The sequence below is a fragment of the Diabrotica virgifera genome, chromosome 9 (genome assembly GCF_917563875.1).
Source record: "Diabrotica virgifera virgifera chromosome 9, PGI_DIABVI_V3a".
NCBI classification, from domain to species: domain Eukaryota; kingdom Metazoa; phylum Arthropoda; class Insecta; order Coleoptera; family Chrysomelidae; genus Diabrotica; species Diabrotica virgifera.
The window spans coordinates 149897409-149909739 of NC_065451.1; the positions used below are offsets into that span (position 1 = coordinate 149897409).

At 32.3% G+C, this 12331-nt stretch overlaps 1 protein-coding gene across 1 annotated transcript in view; it reads left to right on the plus strand.

Moving 5' to 3' along the window:
• The window catches only part of LOC126892318 (transcriptional adapter 3-B), a 123809-nt gene that overhangs the window by 57304 nt on the left and 54174 nt on the right, over positions 1–12331 (plus strand). The window contains exon 4 of the mRNA XM_050661816.1: positions 2632–2801. Coding sequence (XP_050517773.1) covers positions 2632–2801 — 170 coding nt within the window. The remainder of the gene's footprint in view (positions 1–2631; positions 2802–12331) is intronic.

Sequence of the window (12331 nt, forward strand, 5' to 3'; positions counted from 1 at the left end):
GAACAATTGTATGTAGTAAATAAAATTAGTTATTAAAATGCAGTACTGCACTCAAAATACAATTAATTAAATTTACCTTTATACATATAATAATTGCATATCATATCAATATTGTGGAGCAATATATAATTTTTCTGCTTCAATGACAGAAGGTATGAAATATACGTCAATTTGACAATTTCAATTGACAATATGAATTATTTAAGATAGTTGCAATATTTCTCCGCGACTCGCGCACGGTCGTTTCTCGTTTCCCTTCCAAGTACTTGCACACCGCGAATAAAGACAAAGAGAAACGGTATAGCCGGTAGCTGTTGTGGTAAATAAATATATGTTTTTTATTTGGCAACAGCACTTTCCTGCTAAACTTGGCAGTAGCGAAAAAACTAATATATATGAGGAAAAATGATGTCATTAAATACAGGGTGGTTCATCTTATTCGCCTCGGTGTATGTACGGAAAACCACTTAATATTTAAAAAACAATTCTTTACAGAAATATACAGGGCCATCAATACTACAATCTAAAAATAATGTGAATTATACAGGGTGCGCCAAAAAGGAGTGGTATATCAAAGTTATATTTTTTCTTATGGATTGCCCTATATCTGATGACATTATTGAATTGACCTTAAAAAATAAACTATACTTTTATAAGGGTTCCCTATGCCTAAATACAGGGTGTTTTGATTTATTTCGATTTTTATAAAAATGTAAGGTTTTAGAAAAAAATAAATATCTACGAATCTAAGAATCAGTAACAAATTCCTTCTTGGATCTTAATAATAGACTATTTAGCATACTTTAACAGATGCTTATTGCAACAAAGTTTCTTACAGGGTGGTCAAAATATGAGATTGTTTTATTAACAAATTCAAGCTGTAATAACTTACTTATTTTAAATGGAACACCCTGTATCTTACTAGTCTATCGCGTAGAACATTTACTTAGCTTTCAATTAGTATTAGGGTTTCCTATACCTATCTTTTTACAGGGTGGTCAAAATATTAGATTGGTCTATTAACAAATTCAAGCTGTAATAACTTACTTATTTTAAATAGAACACCCTGTATCTTACTAGTCTATCGCGTAGAAAATTTATTTAGCTTTTAATTCTTATTAGGGTTTCCTATACCTATCTCCCTTCATTTTTAGATATTTAAAGATTTCCCAATTTGTAAGCTTTAAAAATTAGAATTAAGTACCTGTGTCGTGGTTATGTACAACACACCACCAACACCGGCAATATACTTAGACAAAATACTGTCATTAATAAAATTTTCATTGTTATCATGTAATCACACAGAGTGTTGTATTATTTTAGTTGATTTTGGCCTACATGTGACATTGAATATGTTTATATTAAACTGCATACCCTATATATTAGATGCCGTATTCTGGAAGATATTTAAATTATATTTCATTCCGTATAAGTATTTTCCATATCATAAACCGACGGTTATTAAGTAAATTTAAGAACACCACTTTTTGTTTGAATCTTTGAATCGCAATTATGATACAAACAATTAAATGCAATGGCTACTATGACGAAAACGAGCCTATTGTACAAAAATATGTAAAAATGGGTATTTACAGAATAACATGGGAATTTATATTTACAGAATAACGTGTGTATTGAGAATGTTTACGTGGAATTGAAGAGATTTTAAATATCTTCCATTATAAAGAATAGAATATCGAGTATGGGAGTATGCCATTTAAAATAAGAACACTCTGTACTCTGTGTGATTAAATGATAAAAATGTGAATTTTATTAACGAAAGTATCTTGACTAAGATATTTAAGTATATTGCCGGTGTTGGTGATGTGTTGTACATAACCACGACATACATAGGTACTTAATTCTAATTTTTAAAGCTTACAAATTAGGAAATCTTTAAATATTTGAAAAATGAAGAGAGATAGGTATAGGAAACCCTAATACAAATTGAAAGCTAAGTAAATTTCCTACGCGATAGACTAGTAAGATACAGGGTGTTCCATTTAAAATAAAGTTATTACAGCTTGAATTTGTTAATAGAACAATATCATATTTTGACCACCCTGTAAGAAATTTTGTTGCAGTAAGCATCTGTTTAAGTATGCTAAATAGTCTATTATTAAGATCCAAGAAAGAATTTGTTACTGATTCTTAGATTCGTAGATATTTATTTTTTTCTAAAACCTTACATTTTCATAAAAATCGAAATAAATCAAAACACCATGTATTTAGGTATAGGGAACCCCTTATGAAAGTATAGCTTATTTTTTAAGGTCAATTCAGTAATGTTATCAGATATAGGGCATTCCATAAGAAAAAATATAACTTTGATATACCACTCTTTTTTGGAGCACCCTGTATAATTTACATTATTTTTAGATTGTAGTATTAAAGGCCCTGTATATTTCTGTAAATTTTTTTTAAATATCAAGTGGTTTTCCGTACAGAGACCGAGGCGAATAAGATGAACCACCATGTATATGACGTGCATTCCAAATTGTTTGAATTGGACTCATATCTGCATGATTTATTGTTAATTTGTTCATACAAAATAAATAGGTTAGGTTATTTTTGTTTTAGTATTATTTGGTATTCAACAAAAGTATGTTACTAAACCAAAGAAATTATTAGTTTTTAGAATCGCTCATTCAAGAATACTCGCGACCAATCGATTGTAAAATTCCAGATACAGATGAACATTATTCTAATTCTTGGTCAGATGATAGCATTAGTGAGGATTCAAATCCAGCAAAGAAAAAGAATTCTGCCACAAACGGAATTAGGAAAAATGGATTACAGTCGTAAGTATCCCTATTCTTCCTAGGAAGGATATTATCTTAAACACACTTCTCCAAGAAATTAACGCACCACCTTAAAAATTAGTCATTTTTAATGTCTCGAAACCTTTTTTAAACCTTTTTACCTAAACCTGTTGTCTGATTTAAGTGATTTTTTAACATGTAAACATGTTAACATGTGGATAATATAAAAGTTAGGTAGTTTAACACTCTAACAGGCCAAATCGTAAAAATTATCTGTTGAAGTTGATATTTTTTTTTTCAAGTAAATATAGGCAAAAATAACTTATTTTTAAATTTTCTGCTAAAAATCTTGTCTAGAATCAGTGCTAGGTGAGAAAAAGTGAAGACCGTCTACAGACGGTCTTGTCGGGTTATGAGTAAAAAATAAATTTGGTAGATATTTATTATAAAACAAGATTTATTAAGAAAAATGAGTATATAACATGTTATTTTTGACGGTGGTAATCCCAAAAACAATTTTTACCGACTGTGCCGCATAAATGGGGGTCACATTGGAAACAAACAATCTGCGTAGCAGATTTTTTACACAGCTTACACCTCTTCTTGCCTTTTCGAGCAACTCAAACTGGAAAATGGTTTTTACCATCAAAACGTACATCAGCAACTTGATGAACCGCTCTTTTTCCCAACACCAGATGAACTAGTTTTACTAATGAACCAGGTTCACCATTTCGAGCTGATGATAGTCGACCTACATTTCGTTTTTCCTTGAAAGAAACAAGGCCACATGCTATTTCTTCACGGAATTGTGGAAGAGATAGAGGCCTCTCTCTCCTCTTCGCAACAGTCACTGGAATTATTTGCCTTTTCGGCACGTATACGTTTGTATAGTATGAATGCATTTGTGGCGGCCATGTCGACAAAATGATAAAATACCCGCATCAGTTTTAAAGGCTTCAAGCATTTCCTGAATGCATTCGTCAATAACTTGTGATTTAGCCTCTGATACCTCGGATATGCTGTAAGGCTTTTCAGGCTCAATACTATCATCAACATAGTCGGGATGCACAATACTATCGTCACTACTATAAATGCTATCGTCGATTTCAACGGAATCAATAAAGTTGAATAATTGTTCATCAGACAATTCTTCCAAATTGATTTTGTTCTTATGGTTACGATTTAGACGATGCATCTATCAGAGAAAAGAAAAATACTAGAACAACAGGAAAATAAGCATGTTTCTACGCACAAAAGATAACAAAATTTCATACTGAAGCGGATATTTTTTATACATAAACCGGCAAGACCGTCTTGAGACTGTCTTGGTATTTTTGTTTATAAAGCCTATTTACACAATAGTTTTTACTAAAAGCGTATTATATTACTGAAACATGAAATATAATCTACTTACCATAAAATTATCAAGTTGATCACTTTGATCTAAACGTGTTTTTTGACGATTTAAAAATAATGTTTATGAAGAAATAATTTTCACTGCCACTTTATTGGATGTTAGCACTTGACTAACGATAATAACGTAATCGCGATGCCAGGATGTGTTTATTTGTACAGAATAACGTCGAGTAAGGTTTTTTAAAGATGTATGTCGTTACCGTGGCAGCAAAAACCATTCGGTATAAGTTTTATAAGCTAAAATGCAAAGACCGTCTTAAGACGGTCTTGCCTGTTATGAGGGTTAACACCTAGGCTTGTTTTTCGTCAATACCGGGTATTTTTAAGTTAGTATGGCAAACTTTAAGGGGTAATTCTGCATGAAAAAATAATGAGAGTTTGCTTTATAAACGTATGTCCGCAAATGCCTGGTTTCCGAGATAGGGGGTGTTAAAATTTTTCTTACAAATACGCCAGTCAATGGGAGCAAGAATAGGATATTGCCTCCGAATTCTATCCTACTGCATGGGTTTTAATGAAACTTTGGGGATAGCCTCTACTTATCTCTTAATTCAAAATCTACCCTATGCCGATGTGTGCTTTTATCTTGGGGGTGGTTTTTTGGGGGAAAATTTTTTGGTTAAAATAACCACGGAAGTGGCTAGAGAACCTCATTCTAAGCAAAAATTGTTCTATAATATTTTTTTAACTCAATATTTTTTGAGTTTTGTGGATGTTTGACGACGTCCGATGTGGACGTCAAAACGTTAATAAAATCATTTTTTTAAGTGAAAACTTCTTTAGGGACGTTGTGCGATTTTTGGATAGGGGAAAAAGCATTGAATTCGCGACCGTCATCGCGACCGTCATCGCTTATGCTATATATTATTCGTATGTATATATAGGGTGAGGCAAATAAAGGGCCTGTTAGAAATATCTCTAGAACTAAAGGCAACAGAATCATGAACATTGGAATAAAGGGGTTTTGAAGGATGATCTATTAAATGAAAATATTTTCATCTCTTATAACTTCGTTTTTTTAGATGGGACACCCTGTATATTTTACATTTTTGGATTGTCTTCGATGTCTTCTTTCTTAAAATATGAGGTTTTGTAATATTATACAGGGTATTTTAAAAGATAATTACGTTTTTTTATTAATTTCGTAGCAAAATTAACACCCTGTAGAATTGTAGTAGTTTGACATCTAAAACTCTACTTACATTCAAATGATTTTTAATATACTCTACTATTGTTAAGAATCATTAGTATAGCTAAATTTTTAATTTTAGTATACAGGGTTGGTCGAAACTGGGAATGAGTATTTTCTGAGTTTTCTTAAATGGAACACCCTGTATTTTAGTATTGTAATGAAATGATATTTTATGGTACTTTTTTATTTCTTAAGCATTCCCTATACCTAACTGCTTTAATTTGTGCTTAATTGTTAATCGCACCAACAATCTTAACTAAGTAGGTATTTCGATAGCTAAACCATTATTGGTAATTTTAAGGACCAGCCTGTATTAATATGTATTTATTTCTTAAAAATTATTTGGGATTGAGTATTTTCACGGCCAACCTAATAAAATTTTACGTATTTTTTGTTGCAATTAATGTTTAGCTTGAATCACCAATAACTCACAAATTAAAGCAGTTAGGTATAGGGAATGCTTAAGAAATAAAAAAGTACTATAAAATATCATTTCATTACAATACAGAAATGCAGGGTGTTCCATTTAAGAAAACTCAGAAAATACTCATTCCGAGTTTCGACCAACCCTGTATACTAAAATTAAAAATTTAGCTATACTAATGATTCTTAACAATAGTAGAGTATATTAAAAATCATTTGAACGTAAGTAGAGTTTTAGATGTCAAACTACTACAATTCTACAGGGTGTGAATGTTGCTACGAAATTAATAAAAAAACGTAATTATTTTTTAAAATACCCTGTATAATATTACAAAACCTTATATTTTAAGAAAGAAGAAATTGAGGAGAATCCAAAAATGTAAAAATATACAGAGTGTCCCATTTAAAAAAAACGAAGTTATAAGCAACTTCCGGTATAACCGGAAGTTGCAAAGAAATGAAAATATTTTCATTTAATAGATCATCCTTCAAAACCCTGTTATTCCAATTTTCATGATTCTGTTGCCTTTAGTTCTCGAGATATTTCTAATAGGCCAGTTATCTGCCTCACCCTATATAAATTTTATAGAAGTATTTAAATTTAAAATAAATGTAAAACCTATTTTAGGATGGTAAAAAAACATTTTTATCGCGACCGTCATAGCGGCCGTCATCTCTTCGACGAAATAAATTTTGTACGTATCTATATTATGTGTATCTATACATAAATTGTATAGAAGTATTTAAATTTAAAATAAATGTAAAACCTATTTTTCGATAGGGAAAAAGGATTTATTTCGCGACCGTCATCGCTACCGTCATCTCTTCGGCGAAATAAATTTTGTACGTATATGTATTGAAGTGAAAACTTCTTTAGGGACGTTGTGCACTTTTTGGATGGGGGAAAAGTATTGAATTAGGGACCGTCATCGCTTCGACGAAATAAATATTTGAAGTGAAACTTATTTAGGGACGTTGTGCACTTTTTTGATGTAAAAAAGTATTAAATTAGCGACCGTCATCGCTTCGATGATATCAATTTTTGAAGTGGAAACTTCTTGAGGGACGTTGTGCACTTTTTGGATGGGGAAAATATTATATTAGCGAACCTTCATCGCTTCGACGAAATAAATTTTTGAAGTGAAAACTTCTTGAGGGACGTTGTGCACTTTTTGGATAAGGAAAAATTATTAAATTAGCGACCGCCTAAATCTGTATTATGAACAAGAAGCTGTCATAAGAATAAATAATTTAAACACCAATAAAATAAAAATCAAAAGAGGAGTTAGACAGGGCTGTGTCTTGTCGCTGTCACTGTTTAATGCATACTCGGAAGAAATATTCAAAAAAGCATTAGAAGATGAAGTAGCAGGCATAAAAATAAATGGTCTACCCATATGTGAAATTAGATACGCCGATGACACAATACTAATAGCAGAAACTATTACAGATCTAATCTTGTTCTCATGATCATTTTTCAGTGCGTCACAGTTTTTCGATTTCTCTCTAATGCATTAAGTTTGATGAGACGAAAAAAGCGGTAGCTCCGTGATTAAACATAAAAATAATGCAGCATTACAATGGTTATATACATAAGATGTCTATTCCTAACCTACGTTTGATTCGTTGATATTTAGAATCCGCGTTTTTTCTAGCCAATCAAATACACGTACTACGAACATTTGACGAAAACTTCGTCCATTTTGGCCATTTTTTAGAAGTGTCAAAGAGTCAAGTGACGGTTATTACTCAGGTCAGTATTTTGTGTACCTGTCATTTTGAAATTTCGAATTCGTCTTCCCTTGTGTTTCACAACTTTTTTGTGCATTATTTTGTGTTTTGGTTTAGAATTTAGTTCGTTAAAAGTTAGTTTTGTATTTTGGTTTAGAATTTAATTCGTTAGAAGTTAGTTTATACTCCAGGTCATTATGCAAGAAAAATATCCATAGTAAGGAGACGTAACTCATGGCTGAAGAATCTTAGGAACTGGTTTGGATGTAATAACAATGAATTATTTAGAGCCGCGGTTTCAGAAATAAAGATCGCTCTGATGATTACCAACTTTTTAAGCGGAGACAACACCTAGAGAAGAAGATAAAAACACAGTGTATGGATAGTTTTGTGTCATTTTTTAATGTTTCCATATTTATAAATTTAATTAACAATATTGTTTACTTTTTAATTTTATTCCTTTTTATAAAAAATACCTACATGTTAACATATTGTGTAAAAATCAAATCTACTAAATTACTAATTAGTTTAATTCCACAAGATTTTCATCTAAAGTACGATTCTGGCATCTGTCAGATTCGTCAATAATTACATGAAATAAGTCTCGACACACCCAATACAGTATATGACGTCATAATTAATGACGCACTGAAAAATGATCATGAGAACAAGAATACAAAGAATTTTAAATAAGGTTGTTGCAACAAGTGAAGAATTTGGTCTGTCACTAAACATAAAGAAAACTAAATTCATGGTTATATCAAAGAAAAATATTGGAAACATCAATCTACACGTAAATAATAAGACGATAGAACGAGTTCAGAATTATAACTGTTTAGGGACAAACATTAGAGAAACAAACGATTATACCAAAGAAATTCGAATTAGAATAGAAAAGGCTAGAAGTACATTCACTAATATGAAACAAATATTGTGTATGTTGTTCTGAAGCTATTTTCTTGTGGCATTTTTATAATCAAGTATATTCAAATGGGAAATAAGCCACAATTTTACCTAAAAATGATTTTATTAACGTTTCGACGCCCAAGTCGGGTGTCGTTGTCAAAATACAAAATAATACTAAATAAATAAAAATGTTGTTGCTTAGTAAAAAATTCTTCTAATAATTTATTTAATCTGACTCATTTATATCGGCAATTCAGACACGTATTATACATTTTAAAGTAGACGACTTTAAAATGATATTGCCAATATTGATGAGTTGCGTTCCTGGAACGACTTTACTAAAAGATAGTTCATTCGATTACATGAAATCAATCCCAACTCAAGAATATCCGACACAAAAAATCATAGCATGTGATCTGTCTTTAAAAAGACAACCAAATGCAACGGTGGCACTGAAATTCTCTTTTGGTTGTCTTTTTAAAGACAGATCACATGCTATGATTTTTTGTGGCGGATATTCTTGAGTTGGGATTGATTTCATGTAATCGAATGAACTATCTTTTAGTAAAGTCGTTCCAGGAACGCAACTCATCAATATTGGCAATATCATTTTAAAGTCGTCTACTTTAAAATGTATAATACGTGTCTGAATTGCCGATATAAATGAGTCAGATTAAATAAATTATTAGAAGAATTTTTTACTAAGCAACAACATTTTTATTTATTTAGTATTATTTTGTATTTTGACAACGACACCCGACTTGGGCGTCGAAACGTTAATAAAATCATTTTTAGGTAAATATTGTGTAGTAGAGACCTCAGCCTAAATCTTAAAAAGCGAGTACTAAAATGTTATGTATTTTCTGTTCTTTTGTATGGTGTGGAGAGATGGACTCTCAAATAAATAATTCCTCAATAGATTGGAAGCATTTGAGATGTGGACGTATCGAAGAATGCTGAGAATCTCCTGGACAGACAGAATAACCAATGAGGAAGTACTAAGGAGAATACAGAACAGCAGGGAGATACTGGATTCCATCAAAATAAGAAAACTTCAATACTTGGGTCATATAACACGTGGTGACAGATATGAACTCCTAAAATTAATTATGCAGGGAAAGATTCAAGGAAGGCGCAGCATAGGTAGGAGAAAAATGTCCTGGCTGAGAAATCTCAGAGAATGGTTTGGATGCAGCTCAACTGAACTCCTTCGGGCTGTAGTGTCGAAAGTGAGAATAGCAATGATGATTGCCAACCTTCGTCGCGGAGATGGCACGTAAAGAAGAAGAAGAGAATCGCTTCGACGAAATAAATTTTTTAAGTGAAAACTTTTATAGGGACGTTGTGCACTTTTTGTATGGAAGAAAAAATATTGAATTAGGGCCGTAATCGCTTCGACGAAATAAATATTTGAAGTGAAACTTATTTAGGGACGTTGTGCACTTTTTTGATGTAAAAAAGTGTTAAATTAGCGACCATCATCGCTTCGACGAAATAAATATTTGAAGTGAAAACTTCTTGAGGGATGTTGTGCACATTTTGGATGGGAAAAAGTATTAAATTGGCGACCGTCATCGCTTCGAAGAAATAAATTTTTGAAATGGAAACTTCTTGAGGGTCGTTGTGCACTTTTTGGATGGGAAACATTATTAAATTAGCGACCGTCATCGTTTCGACGAACTAAATTTTTGAAGTGAACATTTCTTTAGGGACGTTGTGCACTTTTTAGATAGGGAAAAATATTGAATTAGCGAACGTCATCGCTTCGGCAAAATAAATTTTTAAAGTGAAAACTTTTTTTGGGGACGTTGTGCACTTTTTAGATGGGAAAGAAGTATTGAATTAGCGACCGTCATCGCTTCGGCGAAATAAATTTTTAAAGTGAAAACTTTTTTTGGGGACGTTGTGCACTTTTTAGATGGGGAAGAAGTATTGAATTAGCGAACGTCATCGCTTCGGCAAAATAAATTTTTAAAGTGAAAACTTTTTTTGGGGACGTTGTGCACTTTTTAGATGGGGAAGAAGTATTGAATTAGCGACCGTCATCGCTTCGGCGAAATAAATTTTTGAAGTGAAAACTTCTTTAGGGACGTTGTGCACTTTTTGGATGGGGAAAAATTATTAAATTTGGATAGGGAGAAAGTAATAAATAAGCGACCATCATCGCTTCGACGAAATAAACATTTGTAGTAAAAACTTCTTTAATGACGTTGTGCTCTTTTTGGATGGAAAAAAGTATTAAATTATCGACCGTCATCGCTTCGATGAAATAAATTCGTGAAGTGAAAACTTCTTGAGGGACGTTGTGCACTTTTTGGATGGGGGAAAAGTATTGAATTATGGACCGTCATCGCTTCGACGAAATAAATATGTGAAGTGAAACTTCTTTAGGGACGTTGTGTACTTTTTCGTTGGAAAAAAGCATTAAATTAGCGACCGTCATGGCTTCGATGAAATCAATTTTTGAAGTGGAAACTTCTTGGGGGACGTTGTGCACTTTTTGGATGGGGAAAAATATAAATTAGCGACCTTTATCGCTTCGACGAAATAAATTTTTGAAGTGAAAACTTCTTTAGGGACGTTGTGCACTTTTTAGATGGGGAAAAATTATTAAATTAGCGACCGTCATCGCTTCGACGAAATACATTTTTGAAGTGAAAACTTCTTTAGGAACGTTGTGCACTTTTTGGATGGGGGAAAAGTATTGAATTATGGACCGTCATCGCTTCGACGAAATAAATATGTGAAGTGAAACTTCTTTAGGGACGTTGTGCACTTTTTCGTTGGAAAAAAGCGTTAAATTAGCGACCGTCATGGCTTCGATGAAATCAATTTTTGAAGTGGAAACTTCTTGAGGGACGTTGTGCACTTTTTGGATGGGGATAAATATAAATTAGCGACCTTTATCGCTTCGACGAAATAAATTTTTAAAGTGAAAACTTCTTTAGGGACGTTGTGCACTTTTTGGATGGGGGAAAAGTATTGAATTATTGACCGTCATCGCTTCGACGAAATAAATATTTGAAGTGAAACTTATTTAGGGACGTTGTGCACTTTTTTATGTAAAAAAGTATTAAATTAGCGACCGTCATCGCTTCGATGAAATCAATTTTTGAAGTGGAAACTTCTTGAGGGACGTTGTGCACTTTTTGGATGGAGAAAATATTATATTAGCGAACCTTCATCGCTTCGACGAAATAAATTTTTGAAGTGAAAACTTCTTTAGGGACGTTGTGCACTTTTTGGATGGGGAAAAATTATTAAATTTGGATGGGGAGAAAGTAATAAATAAGCGACGAAATCGCTTCGACGAAATAAATATTTGAAGTGAAAACTTCTTGAGGGATGTTGTGCACTTTTTGGATGAGAAAAAGTAGTAAATTAGCGACCGTTATCGCTTCGACGAAATAAATTTTTGAATTGAAAATTTCTTTAGGCACGTTGTGCACTACTTGGTTGGGAAAAAAGTATTGAATTTGCGACCGGCATCACTTCGTTGAAATAAATTTTGTACATATATAAATTATGTGTATGTATACATAAATAGCATAGGGCATACGCATCGCGTATATCGTATATGATATAGGTATAGCACTTCTTTTAGGATGGGGTAAAAGCATTGAGCTCGTAATTTATATACTATAAGAAGTTTTCACTTTTGTCGGCACTCCCACGAGTGCCTTTAATTTGTTTTTTTTTTTTTAGTTAAATTGTGGCTGATTTCCCATTTAGAATGGTTAATATACAGTATATTTTATGTATTTAAATATTATACAGGGTAGCGATAAAGTATGGAAACACGGTAATTTCTCGAAAACAGCTAGAACGAATTTTATAGATTTTGGTGGGTAAGGGTCTTCTAATGCCGCCGATATTATAGTGGTGAGTGGTGATTACATTG